The sequence below is a fragment of the Ursus americanus genome, chromosome 28 (assembly GCF_024610735.1).
Source record: "Ursus americanus isolate L20-20 chromosome 28, mUrsAme1.1.p, whole genome shotgun sequence".
NCBI lineage: Eukaryota > Metazoa > Chordata > Mammalia > Carnivora > Ursidae > Ursus > Ursus americanus.
This window is the reverse complement of record NC_142154.1, coordinates 37431941-37455851: the sequence shown is the minus strand read 5'-3', so window position 1 is coordinate 37455851 and position 23911 is coordinate 37431941. Positions and strand designations below refer to the sequence as shown.

The following is a 23911-nucleotide window of genomic DNA, read 5'->3' as shown; positions in this document are numbered from 1 at the left end:
CTGCAGTCTCCACGACCTCTCTGATGAAGCACAGCAGGGAGAGACGGGTGCTTTGGGCCCCTGGGGTTGGAATGAGGGCCAGGGCTGGGGGACCTGGAAGCTAGCGTGAGGGAGGGTCACATAAGCTTCTAGCTAGAACAGGCTTAGCAAACAAGCCGCATTTCCTCCCAAAGGAATTATTGGCTCGTGTTCTCCACTCATGTATCCATTGGGACTTAGTGACGTCTTTTGTATTACAGATCCAGCCTCTTGGTTGCTCAGTTTCTTGTTACATGGTGTGGTACATTCACAGGTGACAGTATATCCTTGTGGTTAAGACACGGACTTTGTTGGACAACCTGGCTTTGAGGCCTGGCACTCCTGTTCACAAACTGAGTGACCTTGGGCAAGTTGCTTTGACCTCCCTGGGCCTTTGTTTCTTTATCTGTAGGTGCTGTTTTTATTCCCGTTATGTAAATGAGGAGCTCTCTGTTGTTTAGCATGGAAAGAGGTCATTTGTTTTTGTTTGTTTGTTTAAGAGGTCGTTTCTTAAATAAGCACTGTATTTTAAAATTATCGTAAGAACAATATAGCACAGTTCATCGGAATATAGAGAAAAAAGGCATCCCTAATCCCAGCACCCTAGTAAAGCAATGACTTTTCTTTATGGCCTTCCAGTTGTCTTCATATGTGTAGCAGCACCTCCAGCTAGAAAGAATCCGGGCTAAGGCAGCATTCTGGAAAGGGGGATGCTTTTTTGTTTTTAACCATCAAGACATCAGAATTTTTTGTTGTTGTTTTTGGTTTTGTTTTTTTTTTTTTAGGTTTTATTCATTCATCTGACAGAGAGAGAGCACAAGCTGGGGGGCAGGAGAGGGAGAAGCAGGCTCCCCACTGAGCAGGGAGCTTGATGTGGGGCTCGATCCTAGGACGCTGGGATCATGACCTGAGCCGAAGGCAGACGCTTAACCGACTGAGCCACCCAGGCGCCCCTAGACATCAGAATTTTGATTTGAGTCCAGTGGAGACTATCCAGCAAAGGGATCAACTGTTGCTAGCTTTTCTAACAACCATTTTTGATGCCAGATGTGGTTCGGTTGAGTACATCACACTTAACAGTTCCTCAACTATTGAGTATTGAAGTTGTTTCTGACTTTGCCAGGATAAATAATGACTTATGAACATCATTAGGGCTTGTAACTTTGTATTTCTTTTGCATTATATATGACTTCTCCAAACAGGATTTCTGGGTCAGGTGGTAAAAACATTTCTGTGGTTCTTCCTGTAAGTTGTTAAATCCTTTCCAGAAAGGTCAGATCCCATAGCCCCCAGTAATTTATGAGTGACCTTTCATCAGTATTAGGTATTAACATTTTCTATGACTTTTATAATTAAATGATTCTGTCAGAATGGCTAACGTCAAAACCATAAGGAACAAGTGTTGGTGAGGATGTGGAGAAAAAGGAACCCCTGTGCACTGTTGGTGGGAATGCAAACTGGTGCAGCCACTCTGGAAACAGCATGGAGGGCCCTCAAAAAATTAAAAATAGAAGTACCCTATGATCTGGTAATTGCACTACTGGGTATTTACCTGAAAAATACAAAAACACTAATGTTTATTGAAGCATTATTTATAATAGCCAAACTGTGAAAGCAGCCCAAGCGTCCACTGACAGATAAATGGATAAAGAAGATGTGGTGTATATATTTAATGGAATATTATTCAGCCATATCTTGCCATTTGCAACAACATGGATGGAGCTAGAATGTATAATGCTAATGAAATCAGTCAGAGAAAGACAAATACCATATGATCTCAGTCATATGTGGAATTTATGAGCCAAAACAAATGAGCAAAGAAAAAAAAAGAGAGAGAGAGGTAAGCCAGAAGCAGACTCTTAGCTCTAGAGAACCAACTGATGGTTACCGGCGGGGAGCTGGGTAGAGGGCTGGGTGAAATAGGTGATGGGGATTAAAGAGTACGCTTATCGTGACGAAAAATAAAATTAAATTAAAAAATCAGTGTAAGATTTAGATTAATCACTGTAGGAGTATAAACTAATTGGAGATATTAAAATGATTTTAATATTTGATCTTCTATAGCAACATGATATATCTCTGTGTATAGTCAAATAATAATTTAAACCCACCAACAAAGTTGAACTTAAAACATTTTTAAAGGAATAAAACATAAAAGGAAGTTTGGAAAACAGGATCATCCGTATTTCTCCTATCCTGGCACAGATATTCTTTCTTTACTCTCAGTATTTTTTTAAAAAGTTGCTTACTTCGGTATAGAACTATTCTACATATATAATTTTGCGTCCAGATAACGGGAGCATTTCCGTGGTGCCGCACAGCTACCGACGGCGACATGTGGTCTGATAAACAGAGGCACCATGACTTATTAGCCTCCTCAGCTGTGCTGGAGCGTCAGGTTGACCTGCCAATACAGGTAGCACGGCTGCATGCGTACGACTGCTTTTCTTTTTTTTGGAAAGATTCTCAGAAATAGCGAATTTGAGGTCAAATACTGTGAGCCTCTTTCTAGCTCTTGCTGTGTAAGCCGAACCACTTCCTAAAAGTCTCGTGCCCGTCTGTAGAACCGCTAGCAGCGTCCGGGCTGCGAGTTTCCTGGTCCTCTCACCCGAAGTGCTTATTAGGTTTTACATTGTCTCCCAATTAATAAAGGCCCCGGGGGCACCTGGCTGGCTCAGTCGGAAGAGCCTGGAACTCGATCTCAGGGTCGTGAGTTTGAGCCCCACGCTGGGTGTAGGGATTATGCAATAAAATAAACTTTAAAAAATAAATACTCAAACATCCCTCATTGTCTCCATTTACACCCTTTTAATTATTGTTGAAAGTGAACATTTTTCCATTTGTAGTGAATTTGCCCATTTACATATAGGGATCTAATTTGATTTTTAAATTAGTTTGCATGGACTCTGTATGTAATATGGATCAGCCTTCTGCCTCCAATGTTGACAGCACAGATTTCTTGCTGTAAGCTGTTTTCCATTTCATCTGGGCTAGGTTTGCCCCTGTTGATTTATTTATACTATGTTTACTTGTTATATTTACACTTTCTAAATAATGAAAAGGAATCTGCTGGTAGTAACTGTGTCAAAAGACACAGACCTAAAGAGTGAAGGTCCTAACAAGCCAAATCTGATGATTTTTTTCCTTTGCTTTTTCTTATATTGCTTCTATGCCTGGAAAATGAATCTCCTTGCTCATAGCTTCAAAATAATTTGTTCTCTTCTAATTTTTTCATAAGCTGATTTTTAAAGATTTATCTTATTTACTTATCTATCATTTCTTTCTTTATTTTTAAGTCATCTCTACACCCCATATGGGGCTTGAACTCACAACCCCAAGATCAAGAGTTGCACGCTCTTCTGCCTGAGCCAGACAAGCACCGCTCCATAAATTGATTTTTTAAAAGCCAACTTTTAAAAATCAGATTTTAAATATCTGTGGTATCAAATAGGGATCAATGTGTATTTTTCCCTCCAAAATTACTAACTAGTTATCTCAACATCTCTTATTGAATAAGACTCCCTTTTGTGACATATCTTATATAAGTGTTTACTTAAATTAAATTTAATGGACTGTTCCTGTAGGGGCTTCGTGCTTTTCCTGCCCCAGTTGCGGGCTGATTCAATCACACAGCCCCCATCCCTAATATCTCTTCATCAGGGGCGTCCTCTGTTCACTCTTCTCAACGAGGAGACACTCCCATCTGTTCCCTCATCTCTGATAACTTCCTACCCCTGATGGGATTTGCTTTCTTCTTAGCATTTGGCACAACTGGTAGGTTAAGTTGTTTCTTGTGTTTATTGTCAGTTTTCCCCAATAGAATGCAAACTCTTTGCTGATGCTGTTGCTGATGATGGAGGCTCTGTCTGTTCTAACAGTCCACTGCTGGATCCTCAGGGCCTAGAACAGTACTTTGCACACAGTGGACACTGAATACATACTCACTGAATGAATGAATACCAGCTAAACCCTCACCAACTTCAGCTATCCCTCTCTGCTGGTCGAGGAGGTACCAGTGCTCTGCTGGCTGGGTGTCTTTGGCTGCCTCTGGTATGGATGCCCCCTCCCACTGATGTGAAGCAGTGGAGCCAATACTCTGAGCCAATGCCTACAGCATGGGGCACGTTCCTGTCTCTCTTTTAGGGATGCCCTGCCCTCCTTTGTCCTTTCAGATTGCTGCAAGATGTGGCTCATACGTGTAATAAAAACAGGTTTTTTTTTTATCTATTTATCTTTTTTAAAGTGAGCTCTACACCCAATGTGGGGCTCGAACTCACGACTCTAAGATCAAGATTCGCATGCTCTACTGTCTGAGCCAGCCAGGTGTCCCTATTTATCTTTTTTTTTCCCCCTTAAACAATTGAAGTTCAAAATAGCTAAGAACACTCTGAAAGAGAAAAGTGGGGTGGGAGAATTGTCCTAAATCCACATACCATAAAAGACTGATAAACTCGATTATATAAAAAATAAAAACATTTTGCCTGGCAAAAGAGACTATAAGCCAAGTCAAAAGGTAAATGACAAACTAGATCCAAAGATAAAGGACTGAGTCTTTCTCATATATAAGAGTTTGTGCAAATTATTACAACGTAAAAAATAACCCAAGAGAAAGATGGCCAAAGGGTACGAACAGACATTTGATAGAAAAGAAATACAGATGACTCTTAAAAGAAATGTGAATTGATGCGACCTGGACATATGATTCTTCACTCATCAGATTTGTACAAATCCCAAAGTTTTGTCAAACGTGTTGGCAAAGCTGTGGGGAAGTAGGCATCATCATATGTTACCAGAGCCAGTATAAACTGGTACAATCCATACAACAGAGCAATTTTCACAATGTGTATAACAAAGTGCAAATGCATGGGCCCTCTGACCAAGCAAATCTACTTCTAGGAATCATATGGTATTTGTCTTTCTCTGATGGGCTTATTTCGCTTAATGTTCTCTAGCTCCATCCACGTCATTGCAGAGACGAGATTTCATTCATCTATCTATCTATCTATCTATATATATATAGCACATCATCACATCTTTATCCATTCATCAATTGATGGACACGGGCTGCTTCCATAATTTGGCTATTGTAGAAAATGCTGCTATAAACATCAGGGTGCATGTATCCCTTTGAATTAGTGTTTTGTATACTTTGGGTAAATACCGAGTAGCGCGATTGCTGGGTTGTAGGGTAGTTCTAGTTTTAACTTTTTAAGGAACCTCCATACAGTTTTCCACAGTGGCTGCACCAGTTTGCCTTCCCACCAACAATGCAAGAGAGTTCCAAATTGGGGAAGTTTTTAAACAAATACACTTCTATGAATAGATCTCAATACTGTAGTTACGTGAAAAAAATAAGATGCACTTTCTCCACCAAAAGGTACCAGGGCTCTTGGAGAAATGACTGCTTCTAGGACTGGGGTGGGAAATATATAGGAGGAATCCGGAGTGTCTTGCAGTTGCAGAAAGTAAAGAAGTGCTCCGTAAGAACCCCGTGCTGTACACAAGTACTAGAATGGCCGAAAGCCGAAACACTGACAGCACCGAATACTGATGAGGCTGTGGAGCAGCAGGAACTCGTGTTCATTACGCTGGGAATGCAAAATGGTACAGCCACTGCGGAAGACAGTTGCACGGTTTCTTACAAACTAAATCTACTCTTGAAGTCTGTGTGCAAGATGGCAGAGAACAGTGTGCACGCCATCTCTTCTGTGGCTGTGACCAGTGCTCTGCCCATCACCCAGAAGCTAGAGCCACACGTTGCGGTTGCCAATACCTATGCTTGTAAGGGGCTAGACAGGATTGAGGAGGATTGAGGATTGGGGAGAAACTGCCTTTTCTGAATCAGCCAACGAACCAGCCAACAAACCAGGTTGTTACCAATGGCAGAGGTGATATGACCAGGGCAAAAGATGCTGTGACAACTACTGTGACCGGGGCCAAGGATTCCATGGCCGGCGCCATCACTGGAGTAATGGACAAGACCAAAGGAGCGGTGACTGGCAGTGTGGAGAAGACCAAGACTGTGGTCAATGGCAGCACTAACACAGTCTTGGGAGGTCAGATGATGCAGCTGGTGATCAGCGGAGGAGAAAATGCGCTCACCAAATCAGAGCTGCTGGTGGGTCAGTACCTCCCACTCACGGAGAAAGAACTAGAAAAAGAAGCAAAAAAAGTAGAAGGGTTTGATACGGTTCAGAAGCCAAGTTATTACATTAGACTGGGATCCCTGTCTACCAAGCTCCGCTCACGTGTCTACCAGCAAGCTCTCAGCGGGGTGAAAGAAGCCAAGCAAAAAAGCCAAGAGACCATTTCTCAGCTCCATCCCACTGTTAATCTGATCGAATTTGCCAGGAAGAATGTGCATAGTGCCAACTGGAAAAGTCAATGTGCTCAGGATAAGTTCTCTCTCTCCCAGGTGGAGTGGAAGAGAAGCGTTGGCCATGATGGTACAGAAGAATCCCACTGTGCTGGCACTTTGAGTCCCGTCCTCTTGCGATTGCCCACAACCTGACTCAGCAACTCCAGACCACGTGCCACACCCTGCCGTCCAGTATCCCAGGGTTACCACAGAACCTCCAAGATCAGGCCAGTCCCTTGGGTGCCATCGACTCAGGGTTCCACCATGCTGCCTCCTTCAAGGAAGTGTCTGACGGCCTCCTCACTTCCCGCAAGGGGCAGCTGCAGAAAATGAAGGAGTCTTTAGATGATATGATGGCTTATCTTGTTAACTACACGCCTCTCAGCGGCTGGTAGGCCCCTTTTACCTGCAGCTGACTGAGTCTCAGAACGCTCAGGACCAAGGTGCACAGGGGGGCACGAGCAGTCAGGAGGCCCAGCAGCCTGAGCGCAGAACAGGTTAAAGTTGTCCTTGTCCCCAGAACGGGGAGCAGCCAGCCGGAGGAGACTTTCTGGGATGTTGAAACTAACCTGCTAGACAGCTCGGAACTGAGGAAGCAGCGAGCTAGAGAAAAGGTCCTCAGTTGTAGTCATTTCTAGCTGGATTAAGAGCTTTGAAATTTTGGCATTAGTAGAAGCGTTCAGTTGTTTACCTGGAGGCAAGAAAACAATGATGGATTGGTCAGAGCCTAGCCGGGACTCCCAGAAAGTTCCCGTGCATTTATGGTCTCATGCTGTTATCACTGTTGCTGTTTGTTTGTACTGAATAAAAGCACCGTTATGTGGGCTCTGGTGTGGGCTGGTGTCTGCTCCCGTCTGCTCTGGGCAGGCTGCATCTCACTGGTTTGTCTCACAAAGCATGTCTGTACAACTTTTTCTAAAAATTTTTTCGTGAAGAAATGCGCCCTATGAATTCAAAAAAATTCACTGCAGAATAGATAAAAAACCACCTCAAAGCTCTACAGTAAAAAAAAAAATTAGAAAATGGACAAACCACCTGCATGGACATTTCACTGAAGAGAATATACAGACGGCAGAGAAGCGTATGAAAAGACGCTCAGCATCACGAGCCCTTAGGGCAGCGCAAGTGAAAACCACGAAGAGATATCACTACACACCTATCAGAATGATGAAAATAAAAAATAGTGACGACACCAAATGTTGGCAAGGATGTGGAGAAACTGGATCACTCTTACGTTGCTGGTGAGAATGTAAAATGGTACAACCGCTCTGGAAAACAGCTTCGGAGTTATTCATAAAACTAAGCATGTAATTACCCTGTGACCCAGCAATTGCACGCTTGGCCTTTCTCCCCAGAAAAGTGGAAACATCCGTTCACACAAAAACCTGTACGTGAATTTTCATAGCACCTTTTTTTTTTTAAAGATTTTATTTATTTATTTATTTGACAGAGAGAGAGAGAGACAGCCAGCGAGAGAGGGAACACAAGCAGGGGGAGTGGGAGAGGAAGAAGCAGACTCCCAGCGGAGCAGGGAGCCCAGTGTGGGGCTCGATCCCAGAACGCTGGGATCACACCCTGAGCTGAAGGCAGATGCTTAACGACTGAGCCACCCAGGTGCCCCTTCATAGCACCTTTATTCATAACAGGCCAAACTCGGAAACAACCCAGATGTCCTTCGAAACGTGAACGGTCAGAGAAACTGTGGTACGTCCAAATCCCACAACTCAGCAATGAGAAGCCGCCACTGGTGTGTGCAACCACTTGGGTGAATCTCAAGGGAGTTAGGTTGAGTGAAAAAAGCCAGTCTGTAAAGTTATATATTGTATGGTTCTGCTTATATAACATTCTCAAAATGACACAATAGAGACGGAAAACAGATTAGTGTTTGCTGGGGGTTAGGGATGGGGACATGGGGCAGAGGAGGGAGTTACGAAAGAACAGCACAAGGGACCCTCCTGAGGGAACCGTCCTGTATCTTGATACACGAGCACACACATGTGATAAAATGGCATGGAACTAAACACACACGTGTACAAATGATGACACATGAAGCTGGGCGGCTCGGAATAAGATCGTGGATGTTATCAGAGTCATTATCCTGCTTGGGATATTGTACCAGGGTTTTTTTGGTTTAAGATTTACTTATTTATTTTATTAGAGAGAGAGGGCAAGTGAGCGAGGGAGAGGGACAGAGGGAAAGGGAGAGAGAGAAACAGACTCCACCCTGAGCATGGAGCCCAACTTGGGGCTCGATCCCAGGCCCCTGAAATCATGACCTGAACTGAAACCAAGAGCTGGCCTCTTCACCGACTGAGGCACCCAGGAGCCCCTGTACCAGGGTTTTGTAAGTTGTTACCACTGGAGGGAAGTGGGTAAAGGATACACCAGAGCTCTCTGCATTATTTTTTAACTGCATGTGAGTCTATAATTATCTCAAAACAAAACTTTAAGGTTCTTCTTTAAAAAAAAAGTCAAACATCTCTGGAAGGATACACATAATAGCAATGATCAAGATTACCAGTGGGGGGACGCCTCGGTGGCTCCGTCGGTTAAGTGTCTGCCTTTGGCTCAGGTCCTGATCTCAGGGTCCTGGGATGGAGTCCCACATCTGCCCCCCCTGCTTAGCAGGGGGCCTGCTTCTCCCTCTGCCTGTGGCTCCCCCTGCTCATTCTCTCTCTGATAAATAAACAAATAAAATCTTAAGAAAAAAAGAAAAAAGATCCCCAGTGGGATTTAGAAGTGGGGGTATGAGCAGATGGGTGATGGTGGAAGAAGGCTTTTCACTGGATACCTTGTGTACTTTTTGGTTCTTTTGGTTTTTATAAATAAAATGTAAAACAACTAAAGCCACACTTGCTCTCTTTCCGCTCCCCTTTCTGACCACATGCCCCCAGACGAGTTTCCAGGACGACCGAGGCTAGATCCAACGCATTCGCTTATTTTACCTCCATAGCCTGCTGCTTCCTGGAAAGCCGGTCCTCAGAGCTCTGACAAGTTTCCTGGCTCACCTGAGTCGTGCTTTTGAGCCGGTTTCCGTCTCCGCCCGTTCACTGGCACAGCACACCTTTCCCTGGCCGGATCCTGGCTTCACCGTCGTCCGACAATGATCCCAGGACACTGTTGAAATTCTTAGGGTAGTTTTACCTGGGTTTAAAAAATTTTTTTTCTAGTTGTGTTTTAGAATCCTTTTTGGCATTTATTGAAGTTTGGGTTTGGGATTACATTAAACTTGTAAATAATATAAGAGAAAATGGTCATCTTTATAATACTGTTTCACTGGGAGCATGAACTCTCGCCATTTCTTTGTCTTCTTTTCCATCCCTCAGTGATGTTATATGGCTTTTAGTTTGCCTTCGATATGTCCATTAACAATTCTACTCTTCATACTTTATATTTTTGGCTGTCATGAAGAGGATATCTTTTTAAAAATATGTCATTTCTTGTAGGCATTCAAAACAGGAATGCTATTGATGTGGGTTTTATCTTCTATATGACTTTGAATTAATTTTACTGGGTTTTTTTGGGGGGGTACTAATTTTTTTAACCTGTCTAGATATATAATCACATTGTCTACAAATAAATCTACAAGAAGTTTAAATCTTCTTTTCCAATATCAATAAACCTTTTTATTTATTTATTTTTTAAACTTTCTGGCCTAAACTACAATAGACGTTGGTCGTAGACATTTTTGTCATTGTGTGTGTTCTGTAATCTTTATACTCAATATGAGAGTGTTTTTCGATTTTATTGGCTTTGTACTATTCCCTATGTGTGTGTCACTATATCACCAAGTGAGAAGATGATGTGGCATTATCTCCACTTTGTTATGTGGCCAGGAGGGGGGCGGGCACAGGGGACCATTGACAAAGGTGTCTTCCAGGCTTGCACAAGGCCTTGGGTATGTGTTGGTCTTGTGAGGTCACTGTTCAGGTCCTGGCTGACCCTCATTCATTCTTTTCATGCATGAACAGTAATCGGGCACCTACCTAGGTGCTCAGGGGAGAAAGTCCCAATAACACAAGATTCCTGTTAGTTCTGGGGCAAGTCACTTACGTCTTCTGAACCCAGTGTTCCTGTTTGTAAGATGAAAATACTAATAACACCATCCCTATACACGTTTCCTAGGTTCGTGTGTGGATTCAATGAGATATTAGAGAATTTTTAAGTGTCGCTAGAGGGGACCTTAGGAAACACCACTTGTTAGATGAAGAGTAGCAGAGAAAGGAAATGACTTGCCCACAGTCACGTAGTGAGTTCCTGGGATAGCAAGGTCTCAAACTTGGGTCTTTCAGGCGCCCACCCACCTTGAGGATGCAGAAACGCCAGGGTTTCAGCCTTCCTCGAGCCACCATGTCCTCTGGAGCAAGAAGGGCCGAACCTAGAAGCAGCATATCTATATATCCCTCCCTATGTCCCTCCCCCAGCACCAGCCGACCAACCTGTGCTGGGCAGTCCTGGGAGGGACCCAGTGAGTCATCCATATGTCTCCTCCCCCAGCAGGGCGCCTCCCCTCTGCACCTGGCTGTGAAACACAACTTCCCCGCCTTGGTCCAGCTCCTCATCGACCCTGGCAGTGACCTGGATGCCACCAACAATGTGAGTGGTTGCAGAAACCATCTGGGCCCCAGGGAGCCTTTGGGCACCCTCCCAGGCTGGCAGGGCTTGGCTGCGATCTCCTAGCACGGCTCAGAGTTGAGAAATTCCTTTTTTAACTTGTAAAAAAGTTGTGTGAATGTTTGTTGAAGGTAACGTCATTTTATCCACCATTCCTATATTTTGAATATCTTGGTGGTTTCCAAGTTGTTGCCATGGTCCGGATAAAATTGCAGGAAACGTCTTCCTACATTCCACCATGTCCTTTCGTTGATTTTTTTTTTCCTTTGGGAAAATTCCCGGGACGGGGTGAGTCGGGCAGTCTTGTGTCACAAGAGGCCTCTGAGACCTGAAGTTGTGCTCAGTCAGGAGTCCTTTTAATGCCCCATCCCCGCAGTCCTCCCCCTGACCAAGTAGTCCTCAGTGCCGCACCTACAACCACGAGCGGTGGAAAGCAACTCGGCACGATACAGCAACGCCTTCAAAACGATCAGTGTCTGGGCTTCAGTGAATTGAGCCTCAAGAAATACGTTAAACGCTCACGCACAAAGACATTTACTGCTTATCAATCTTCAATTTGGAAATGGCCCGAATACTGAATAACAGAGAAGTGATCAGGTAGGTTATGGGCTAGACGTAGACTACTATGGAGCTGTTAAAAATGGTGTCTGTCAGCGTTTATAATATTGGGCGTGTTGTTCAAAATCATTAGCCATCAGGGAAATTCAAATCAAAACCACACTGAGATACCACCTCACGCCAGTTAGAATGGCAAAAATGGACAAGGCAAGAAACAACAATTGCTGGAGAGGATGTGGAGAAAGGGGATCCCTCCTACATTGTTGGTGGGAATGCAAGTTGGTACAGCCACTCTGGAAAACAGTGTGGAGGTCCCTTAAAAAGTTAAAAATTGAGCTACCCTATGACCCACCCATTGCACTAGTGGGTGTTTACCCCAAAGATACAGACGTAGTGAAGAGAAGGGCCATATGCACCCCAATGTTCATAGCAGCAATGTCCACAATAGCTAAATCGTGGAAGGAGCCGAGATGCCCTTCAACAGATGACTGGATTAAGAAGTTGTGGTCCATATATACAATGGAATATTACTCAGCTATCAGAAAGAACGAGTTCTCAACATTTGCTGCAACACGGACGGCACTGGAGGAGATAATGCTAAGTGAAATAAGTCAAGCAGAGAAAGACAATTATCATATGATTTCTCTCATCTATGGAACATAAGAACTAGGAAGATCGGTAGAGGAAGAAAGGGATAAAGAAGGGGGGGTAATCAGAAGGGGGAATGAAACATGAGAGACTATGGACTATGAGAAACAAACTGAGGGCCTCAGAGGGGAGGGTGTGGGGGAATGGGATAGGCTGGTGATGGGTAGTAAGGAGGGCACGTATTGCATGGTGCACTGGGTGTTATACACAACTAATGAATCATCGAGCCTTACATCGGAAACCGGGGATGTACTGTATGGTGACTAACATAATATAATAAAAAATCATTAATTAAAAAAAAAGTCCATAGCACAATGCCATTTATGTAGGTTAAACACACAAACATGGTATGTTCAAAAAAAAATATTGGGCGTGTTGGGTAGAAACATGGATGCAAAATATATATATGGGATGATGTCATGTAAAACCAACAAACCGAAAGCATTCTAAAGACTAGAAGAAATATATTGGGATCGTTGCAGAGGTTGTCTTCCTGAGCTAGCAAGTGGTATTTTTTCCTTTGTTCTTTCTGCTTTTTTGTTTTTGCGAAGTTTTCTCTGGTATTGGGTTTATGACTAAACCCAGCTTACTCTCTCCCGTAACTTCTTAGAGAAACTTGTTAAGGCCCAGTTAGGAGTGTACCTGCCTTGCACCTGTCCTGGCTTTGAGCCTTGGGCCACTTGTACATGCTTTTCTACTCCCCTATCCCCTTGGCTTCTTCCCAGAGGCAGCAGACGCCCCTGCACCTTGCTGCTGAGCACGCCAGGCAGGACATAGCGGAGATGGTCCTCGTCGCGGGGATTAACTTAAGCCTGAGAGACAAGGTACGTGTGCTCCCACTCAGCCTCCTTTCACGCTTTCATGGCTCGCTCTTTGCCAGAGACGCTACTAATGCCTCCTGCTCTCAGACTGTTCGAGGCTTCCCATCCTTCATATGCTAGCTCACATGCAGCCTCCACCAGGAAGCCTTCCTGCTCCTCCATCGCCTTCCCCTTCCTCCTCTGAGGTCCTTCAGGACTTGGCCTGCCCTTCTGCCGGTCTAGAACTGTGAGGGGGTTGTCTTCTGTGTCATGGTGCCTCAGACTTAGAGCTCCTGAGTCGCCAGGTGGGGAGGGGGAGAAGGAGCAGAGGGCTGGCACATCACCGGTCCACAGCTCCCTACGTGTGGGACAGGGGCGGGGAAGCTTCCTGGCTCTTGTGCCTCTGGGCTGGCTACTCCCTCAGGTGGCGGGAGGTTCCAGATGAGCTGAGGACTTGGTATAAGGACAAGGAGGTCACAGGCTCCGGAAGGGAAGGGGCTTGCACGGGTGGCCCAGTCCTTGGGAAGGTGTGGGGAAGAGTCGGGGCAGGAATAGGCCCTGAGGGAGGGGCTCCCTGCCTTGAGCTGGGCCTCAGGGCCGCTGGCCAGGTGTGAGGAGGAGCTTCCCAACTCGCTGCTGCTGCCCCGGGACGGAGGCCCGCCCGGTGCGGGAGGCCTGGAGCAAAGGGCCTGGGTGGGGCGGGCAGACGTGACCTCATGAACCCAGTCCCCTGCCCTGGGATCTGATTTCATCTGAGAAGCGGGCCAGGTGCCCCATATTTCACAGGTGATGTTGAGTTATGCAGGCTGAGTTTCATAGGCTCTAAGACTTTCTAAACAAGAGGCGGTTGCTGGAATTAGTGCCTCATTCCACCTGCGCCTTCCACGCGTCTCGTCATGCCCAGAAAACCTTTCTGCTCTGCAGGGTAGACTACTGGAAACCGTTTTCTTGGGGCAGGAACGTTTGCAGCCGATGCTAGAGGCCACCCCACACCCCTCCTGTAGCAACGCTGGCTTCCCTTCGTCTTATTTCTTCCTTGCAGCAAGGGAAGACTGCCCTGGCGGTGGCCGCTCGCAGCAACCACATCAGCCTGGTGGACATGATCATAAAGGCTGACCGCCTCCGCGCGTGGGAGAAGGTACTGACACCCTGCACAAGGTCTGTCCGTGTTGCAGAGGGAGCGGCCTTGGCTCGAGGTGGGGCAGGCTTTGAACCCCAGCCCTGACCAATTCATCCCCCCCCGCCCCCCAGTTTCCAAAGAGGTTGTCTACCTACCACCAGGGTTGTCTGTGAGCATCTGGAGATGAGTGAGCACCCAAACCACACTGAAACAAGGCAGACCGGGGTCCACGCCCGTGTGGAGTTAGTGCTGGGTGCTGTTAGAGCTCCTGGGTGACGGGTGCATGGGCGCACGCCTGCGTGCATGAACAGAGAGATGGCAACTTGGTTTCAGCTCACTGCCATCTCCAGGTGATTGCAATTGCTGCTTGGGGTGTTGTATTCAGGCAACTTTCCGAGCCCAGAAGGAAAGTGTGCTGGGATTGATTAGAGATGTTTGCTGAGGAATTGCGGAAGAAGAGTAGCAGGTTTAAGGCCGTGCTGTTGCAGTCGTCAGCAAATGGGGCTCAGGTGGGAGGTTTTTTTTTATGTCTTTGTGGTTGTTTTTATACATAGAAAATAATTTTTGCATCTATTTTAAAAATTAAGAATTTATTACAAATTTTTAAACCTAGTTTTCCTTGGAGCGTGTGGATGGCTCAGTCGGTTCAGTGTCTGCCTTCGGCTCAGCTCATGATCTCAGGGTCCTGGGATGGAGCTGTGCATGCACTCCCTGCTCAGCGGGGGCGTCTGCTTCTCCCTCTCCCTCTGCCCCTGTTCATGCTCTCTCTCTCTCAAATAAAATTTAAAAAAACCCACCTAGTTTTCTTTAAACTTTTAAATTCATTTTATAAATCTTATTCCACTTATACAACTCCTTTATTTTAGGAATCTTAGGAATTTCCACCTTCAAGGAAGGTTTCTGATTAATGTTTGGACCCGTGTTTAAACTTAAACTATCTTAAACATTTTAAACTGAATGATTAAATTTAATAGATTTTTTTTAAAGCACTTCAAATGCTTCTCAAATTTTTTAGAGAGGAAGGTGGGGGCAGAGGGAGAAGAAGAGAGAGAATCCCAAGCAGGTCACGGGGCTCAATCCCACAACCCTGAGATCATGACCTGAGCCCAAGTCAAGAGTCAGACACTTAACCAACTGAGCCACCCAGGTGCCCCTAAATTCTTAAATTATCCTAGTAAATCCAGTAAATTAAACCCATAAAGTAAATCTCAAATCTTAAACATTCCAATATTGTTTGCAAAATTAGTAAGCTTCTCTTCTGCCACTCAAAAAAATCACTTTTTCAAAATCAATTTAATAACAAATTTCAATAGGAATCATAAGATACTCTCACAGACATGCTGGGTTCTCAGAAACATTACAGCCCCTTTGCCTACGACAGATTACTCCTAAATGTACCCCTAAAATATTAATACCAAGGGTTTGATGAATTGATTCATCTCTGTGCTTAATTCTAACACCTCAGACTTGAAAAGTTCTCAACGCTAAGGCCGCGGGGCAGTTAGAATCACAAACCTCCCTCCCACCCCCAGGCCAATTAATTCAGAATCTCCGGTGTGGGGACCAAGCACCGGTAGTTTTGTTTTTTTAAAGATCGTATTTTTTAAATTAATCGCTACACCCAGCGTGGGGCTCAAACTCACACCCCCAAGGTCAAGAGTCTCGTGCTCTGCCGACCGAGCCAGCCAGGCGCGCCAAGCCCTGGGGTTCTTAAAGCTCCCAGGTGATCCCAGTGTACAGATGCAGCTGAGAACACTGCTCTGAGGACCCTCCCCAGGTGGGAGCCGGTCTCCTGGTCATCACGTCCCAGGTGATTGGCCAGACGCTGTTGACCAGGATGTAAGATTTGTAGCCGCAGACGCTGGAACTCACCCACGCTTTTTTAACAACCGGAGCTCACCGGAGCTTTTTTTTAACAACCAGAACTCTGTATCCACATCCTTTAGAGGGGTTTGCTTAGGCTTTTGTGGGTTTAACTTATACTCTCACCTAATTCTTTTGTAACTTCTCATTTTCTCCCCTGCTTTACAGAGAAAGAATTCTGTAACCCCGCCTTCACTACTTGTTGGGATTCAGCAAATCTAGTTAGTGCCTGATCCTTGGCTTGACTGGTGTCAGCCAGAGTGCGGAGCCCTTCCGAGGGTACTTGTGCCGTTAAGAACACAGAGGAAAGAGAGGAACTGGGAAGGCTTCCTGGAAGAAGTGGCATTGGGGTTTGACTGTGGCATTGGGGTTGAGGGACAGGCAGGTGAGAGAAGGAATTCTGGATGGAGGAACAGTGTGAGCTGCTGGGGTTCCAGAAGTCAAAGCAAGACACAGAGTGAGAAACCAGAGTAGCAGACACGAAGCCCCAGGCCTGGGACGCCTGCCAGAGTCCCGTCCGGACTCCCAAGGGAAAGCCTGGCAGGGATTTCCCTCAGGTGCAGCTGCACTTTTGGAATCTGCTCCCCAGGATCACCTCTTGCGCAGGGACCCCAGGGATCCTTCTGGAAAGAACGTGACCTTTAAGCAGGACCGTCAGCAGGAAAGGCAGCAGTTCTACTCTGTGCTGTGGCGACTGGCTTCCAGGGACCTGCGGCCTCACGAGTGGAAGAAGCTCGCATATTGCTGGGATTTCACCGAGGCCCACGTCCACGCCATTGAGCAGCAGTGGACAGGTACCCCCCTGCCTCTCCCCACACCAGAGCGACCAGTGGGCGGAGGGGTGGGGACACTGTGTATTAGGTTTTCTGTGTTTCTGGAGGGAAAGCCTTTGCAACCCACAGCCTGACTACAGCAAGCCACATGCCATTGCCAACATCCCACGTGCCTCTCCATCCTCCCAGGCCTTTGCTCAAGCCGTGCCCTCTGCCTCTCCCTCCCCATTGACCTGTGAACTTCACATTCTTCGTGAATTAGCCCAAGCTGATACCCATCATTCACACACCAAACTAAAGGCACTCCCTATAAAAAGAAGAGGACCAGCTATTGCCACCATTATTTAATATCTGCTTGAAATGTTGGCTCGGGGCGCTTGGGTGGCTCAGTCGATTAAGCGTCTGCCTTCAGCTCAGGTCATGGTCCCGGGGTCCTGGGATCTGGGATTGAGCCCGGAGTTGGCTCCCTGCTCAGCTGGGAATATGCTTTTCCCTCTCCCTCTGCCCCTCCCCCCATGCTCTCTTGCTCTTGCTCTCTTTCCTCTCAAACAAAATTTTAAAAAAAATGTTGCCCCTGGTACTAAGGCAGAAAACAGAAACAGAAATAAGGACTGTAAATATTGGAAGAGAGAGATTTATTAACTTCAGATACTATGATCTTATACACAGGAGTCCAGAAGAATCAACTGAAAAACTCAAAATAATTCAGTGAAATGGCTAAATATGATAAAATATACAGACACCCTGATATTCCTATGTACCATCAATAAGTGGGGAAAATATATAGAAGTAGTTTTGAAAAGCTATTCCTTTTGCAGTAATTTCTAACAAATATGAATGGCATATGAGTAAAACAATAAAAATTAGTTCAACTATAAAAAAAGACTTGGGTAGGTGGAATGACATTCTGTATTCCTGGTTAGAAAGTCTCAGGTAGACATCAATTTTCCCAAACTAGTTTAAAATTTTGATTTTTTCAAAAAAATTTATGTAGAGACAGAACCAGTGGCCCCAACATGGGGCTTGATCCCTCAATCCCAAGATCATGGCCCCAAGATCATGACGCTGAGATCACGACCTGAGCCGAAACCAAGAGTTGGATGCTTAACTGGTTGAGCCACCCAGGTGCCCCTGATTCAGTTTTAATCAAATCAAAATAGGTTTTTGAAACTTGACTAAAAGATTCTAGAGTTCACTTGAAAGAATAAAGAGGGAACGTTTATTTAAAGATTTTATTTACTTGAGAAAGAGAGCACGTGTGAGAGAGCACAAGAGAGAGAGCATGAGCTGGGGTTGGGGCGCAGAGGGGAAGGGAGAAGCAGACTCCCCGCTGAGCAGGGAGCCTGATGCAGGACCAGATCCCAGGACCCCGACCATAACCTGAGCTGAAGGCAGACGCTTAACCGACTGAGCCACCCAGGCGCCCCAAAGAGGGAATGTTTAAATGAATATTCTAGGGGAAAGCGAGGAAGATCTAACGCAACCAGACAACCTTTTATGTAAGCGCAAATCATTAGCATAGAGAGATAGCGGACAGAAAAATATGCACACCAATTAGTGGAATAGAGCAGGGAGTCCAAACGGAACCTCTGTCAGGTAAGAACTTTCAGAGAGGGAAAAGGAGCACGGGTAAATTATGGGGCTGGGGGCAAGGGCTAGTGCATAAGTGGGCCCAATGACACCGCTGTGCCAAGGGCAGCACCGTGAGGAAGGGCCCGCTCTGGGCCAGAAAGTCCGAGGACGCAGTACAGGGCCTGACCTGGCCCCAGTGGCTGGGAGAGCAGACCGACCTCGCCACAGGCTGTAGTAACCGCTCACCCGCTGCTCCCACTCTGGAATGTGGGCAGTTGTTTTCAAACACGGCTGTATGTTGGAATCACCCGGGAACCCTTAACACCGCTCAGGGCCCAGGCTGCACCCAGACCCGAGTGGGTCGGAATCTCTGGGGAGGGGAATGGGACCCAGGCGTCAGTGTTTTTTTGGAAGGCTACCCCAGGGTTTCCAGTGAGCACTTACATCTGAGAACCACTGGCGCAGGGGAAAGAACATGGCCACCCCTGTCGTGCACGAAGCCGGGATTCTCGTCGGTAAAACAGGACCTCTAGTGGGCAAGGCACAGATTACTGAGCAGCCCCAGATGGAGGGAACCGTCCTGTGCGGCGTGGGATCACGAGTGCCGTGAGCGACACCAGCAGGATGCATGGTGGATGCTCAGGAGAAAGCCTGGGGCTGGGGAAGTTCTAGAGTCCCCAACACAAAACCTGCCCCCAGCCCATCCGAGCCCGTCCCTCTCCTCCTCTCCCCATCTCTGGGCTGAGCTCCACTGGAGCTTGGGGAAGAGCCTGGTGGGGCCCTTGGCGCTCTCCCACCTGGACAGGTGCAGGGGTGATCCAGGGCAGCACAGACACCTGCTTAAAGCGGCTGTGCCTCGGTGGGCTCGGTTGGCTCCTTCTCTTTCTCCCCTCATGGTCCTCAGGCACCAAGAGCTACCAGGAGCACGGCCACCGGATGCTGCTCATTTGGCTGCATGGCGTGGCCACAGCCGGTGAGAACCCCAGCAAAGCGCTGTTCGAGGGCCTCGTGGCCATTGACAGGAGGGACCTGGCTGGTAAGTGTCCCCTGCTCAGGGCAGCACCGGGCCCCCCTGGAATGTGACAGAGCCCCCGAAGATTTGCTCAGACCACAGTGCTGTGGTACCCGCTCTGAACCTTCCAGATTCCTGGTCCGAGCCTTGTGTACTGGAATTCAGGCAGAGCCCTGGGCAAACCAGTGCCTCCTGGCCGCCGTTTCCCATCTGTGCCGTGAGGGTGCTGGCTCGGATGATGCTTGCCACCCTCACGGCCGTGAAGCCACCGATGCTATCATCTCTTCCTCTCTGGCCCTCTGTACTTTGCTTTTTTTCTTTTTGGAATGAGGCTGGAACAGCCTGCAGACTTCTTTTCCACAAACAGTAAGACCTATGGGCCAGAACTGGCTTAATAGGAGTTGAACCAGTTCAGCCTGGTCAAATAAATAAAATTTCTGAGGCTATCACAACCTTTTGAGTCTATCCATTCCAAAAGCCTGGTTTGAGATTCTGAGCACCCTGTGGAACCATCAGGCAAGTGAGACAAAAGGTTCAGTACTAATCCCTCATTAAAAACAAAATGAGCTCCTGATGAAAGAGCCTTAAATACCGTAATGTCACTGGCGTGGTGCATTATGGGGCAACCTCCGGACGGGGTATGAGGCGGTCAGCAGTAGTCACGAAGACCCAACGGTGAAAACATGGCCCGCATGTCCTCGAGAGGAGAAAGGAGAGCCCCTGCGTGGTGGGGAATTCCCAGCTGCCGCAGGCAAGGTGGGAAAACAGTCATTTCGGGGAGGAGGAATTAGGGATGACTTTTTTCTTTTTCCAAAATGTTCTTAAATATCTATCGTCTTTTAGCACAAACACCGGCAGGCAATTAAAACATAAAACCAGCCCCGTGAGGCAGAGCTTAGGCAACAGGAAGCAATAGCATTCTTCTCTCTTGCAGAAAGCATCAGGAAGAAAGCAAATGCTGACCCGAGGGCCCCCAGCAGGTGCACGGCCATGTAACCAGAGGGGCCAGACCTCCAAGGGCGTGGGGCCTCAGAATGGCAGCCACTGAACAGAAGAGGACCACCACTTAAGGGCTTTAAAAAAAATCACCGTTAACAGACCTCCAGCTGCTTGTACTGAAACTGGCAGCCACGCGGGAGCAGCAGGCACGGCTTGTCATCTCTTTCACGCGCGCTGGTCCGGGGGCCGGTTCGGGTTTCGCAGGTAATGCCTTCCCACAGGTAGGGTCCTTTACAGCTCTCGGAGCGTCACAGCATCCCCTGAGATCCAACGGGCATCTTTTCAGAGAAGACACTGAGGCCCAGGATGGATAAAGCAGCTCTGCAGCTGATGAGGTCAGGTGCCAAACCCCGCATTCCTGTCTCTCCAACCGCCACTTATGCAACGGACGGCCCTTCACTCGTTCACTGGCTTTTGATGAACGCTGCGCTTATGGCAAGCTCTGTTTCTGTCCCCAAACTTATTTGTATGCTGTGACACAGTTCCAGGAGGCACATACTCTTTTTTTTCTCTCGTTTTAGGATTTTTAAATTTTAAATTCTTATTTTGAAATCCTTTCCGACTTAACAAAAAACATTGCAGAACCAGTACAAAGAATTTCTGAATACACTTGACAATACAGCTTCCCCAGATATGAACATCTTACATAATCACAGCATGATTTTCAAAACCAGGAAGTCAACACTGATACCGTACTCTTAACTCCTCTTCAGACCGTATTCCGATTTCATCAGTTGACACTTTCGTGTCTTTTTCTGGACCAGGATCCAGTCCAGGGTCACCCCTTACATTTAACTGTCATTCTTAGTTTTACTAGCCCCACACAGAGGGTCACCTCTCCAGAGCATCACTATCTGACCGAACTTTCTGTGGTGTTGGGAATGTTCCAGATCTGTGCTATCCAGTATGTTTACCCCTAGCCACCCGTGGCTGCTGGGTACTTGAAGTGTGGCTTGTGGGACCGAGGAACCGAATTTGTAGTTTTTTAATTGTTAGAAATTTAAATAGGCATCTGTGGCAAGTGGCAAGCATGTTGGGTGGCTCGGCATGTTGGAGCTTAGCTTTCAGGCGCCAGGCCAGCCCAGGCTCAGCTGCAGTGGTGAGAGCGTGGCTCCGGGACGATGCGACTCTGGAAGCCATGGTTTCACGGATGTGGAGAATATCTGCGCAAGATAATAGCCTGGAAGTTCTGCCTCCAAGCTCTAATCGGAGCTCTCCTGCATGTGGCACAGCTTGCTGTGGCCAGTTTGCGAGCCCACATCTTAGAAATACTCGCCACGGAGTTACCCGCTGGGCCTGTGTCCTGGGAGGGAGACAGACAGCGCTGAAAGGGGCTTCAGCCGCCACACAGGGCCGGGGGGAGCTCACAGTGGTACAGTCCTCTGAAAGGCTGCTGCTGTTCTATCTGCCCAAGTTACAAATGCCTTTGCCCTCTGACCCAGCAATCCCACCCGGAGGAATTTATCCTCCAGATAAGCCTGCAGACAGGCTACTAAGACCAGTGCAGATAAATGTAGTGGGAGCTGTGCCGTGCAGAGGGGCGCGTGGGAGCTCTGTGCTGTCTGCTCGGGGCTGTTTTGTTTAACTGTTCCTATTAATAACGTTTAGAAACCACCCAGAACTTATGAAAAGAAAGAAAAGGAGGCTTTGAAACCAACCTGTTTTACAGGCAGTAACCTGAAGGCCTGAGGCCTCAGCGTTCACAGCCAGATTCAGACCCCCCCAGTGCAGCACGCAGACCTCCATGCCCTGCCTCTGCATATGCTGTGGTTTGGGGGTTTTATTTTGTTTTTTGTTTTCTTAAGTAGGCTCCAGGCTCACTGTGGGGCTTGAACTCATGACCCTGAGATCAAGACCTGGGCTGAGACCAAGAGTCGGACGCTCAACTGAGCTACCCAGGCGCCCCTGCATGTGCTTTGTTGAGGGGAAGAAGCTTCTCTTCCATTTATTCCATTTAGGAAATGTATTTTGTACCACACGGGACTTAGACCATTTATTTGGATGAATTCTGCGAAGTGAATTTTGCTTTTTTTTTTGAGACAAAACAAGTTCTTAAATAAAATTGAAACGTTGAAACTCATCTTTCACATTCAGTATTTGTTTCTTTTGTTGAGACGTAGGGCAAAATTTCAAGTCAGACAAGCTGTCGTGGATTGGTTGTGTAACCACACCACTCACCGCCACCACCAGTCAATATTTACTGTCTTCTGTGCCAGGCAGTCTGCTGGGAGCCGGGGTGCAGAGCCGAGTAGCCGCAGTTCCTGCCCTCTGGAAGCCTGTGATGTTGGGGGGCGGAGGAGCTGGGACACCAGTAAGGTACTATCATGTGGTTGGTGCTACGATGGGTGTGTACGGAGAACTATGGGATTTTGTTCTTCCTTGCGGAAGGGAAAGAGGAAGGGGGGGAAGGTCCGAGAAGCTCAGAAGACAGAAGTAGGGAAAGCACATTCCAAGCAAAAAGCACGGTCTGTGCGATGGCACAGTGGTGTGGACATGTATCTGTTTGGGGAATGGTGGAACCCAGGAAGCATGGAAAGAGGAGAGATGAGCTGGTGGGGCAGGAGGGCCCCGTTGCTTCAGCCTCCGATGAGACTATTCCAATGGGCACGCCTAGCTCCAGAGCCCTACACGGTCCACTGGTGCTTGTCAGGCCTGCATCACAGCTCAGCTTCTCCCGTGCCCAATCTGCTTCCTTCCACAACCTCTGTCCCTTGAGCCTAAATAACCACCTTGCTCTTGAAGTTTCATCTCAGTATCTGCTCCGGCCTGAGACGTGGGGATGGGGGTGGAGCCCAAGATGGCTGAGTTTCTAGCTGGGGAATCTGGAGCAGTGATACTGGGGACAGAGATGATGGTTTAGGAGAGAAGGGGCAGGTTTGGGCAGTGGGGACGTGGGTGTGCCCGTAGAAGGCCGCCCTGATAGGCCTGTTAGGTATTCAAGGCCAGCTCCAAATCATCTGGGGCTGGAAATGGCAGTCATCAGGGTGGAGAGCCAGGGAGTAGTTAAAGCTATCAGGCAGAATTTGAAACGAAAGCGGAGTGCAGTCCCACGGTCCATTGCTGGACCAGATGAGGAAGGGGCTGCTGACCCTGTGCAGCCCGGCCCCGTCCACAGGGGCTCCCTATTGGTTGGGAAGTAGCCTCAGATGCTAACAGTTAAAACATGAAGCCCCGCCTTCCTGGCTTACCAGGTGTTTCTATAACCCCCGACTGTTCTCGAGTCACAAGGTAGTCAGAGCAGCCGCTGGCCCATGTGGAAGATCACTGCTTTTAGGGATAGTTGGACCCAAGGTGGCATCCCAGCTCTGCCCTCCCCGCCTTGGCTGCTCCCAGTCTCCACGAGCTCACCTGTAAAACCAGCGTAATCAGAGTTGTGGTGGGGATGAAATCGGAAATAGTATGGCTAACTCGATGTTCTGAGAACTTAAAGGGAAAGGAGCACTCATGCTGATTTTCTGGTCTAAACTGTACCTCAGAGAAACCAAATAGTTGATGAGGGGAAGATTCAAAAAAAAAAAAAATCAGACAACTCTAGTTAATAAGTGGAGTGATAAAAATTAGAGTTCTCGTCACTGC

The 23911-nt window shown here is 47.2% G+C and overlaps 1 protein-coding gene and 1 pseudogene across 1 annotated transcript in view; both read left to right on the top strand.

The window, feature by feature from the left end:
* The window catches only part of ANKDD1A (ankyrin repeat and death domain containing 1A), a 44988-nt gene extending 22573 nt beyond the window's left edge, over positions 1–22415 (top strand). The window contains exons 12-17 of the mRNA XM_087856567.1: positions 10874–10972; positions 12922–13020; positions 14039–14134; positions 16569–16773; positions 19229–19360; positions 20271–22415. Coding sequence (XP_087712693.1) covers positions 10874–10972; positions 12922–13020; positions 14039–14134; positions 16569–16773; positions 19229–19360; positions 20271–20332 — 693 coding nt within the window. The 3' untranslated portion in view covers positions 20333–22415. The remainder of the gene's footprint in view (positions 1–10873; positions 10973–12921; positions 13021–14038; positions 14135–16568; positions 16774–19228; positions 19361–20270) is intronic.
* On the top strand, positions 2–9973 carry LOC123800792 (perilipin-2 pseudogene; annotated as a pseudogene).
* Positions 22416–23911: the final 1496 nt, after the last annotated feature.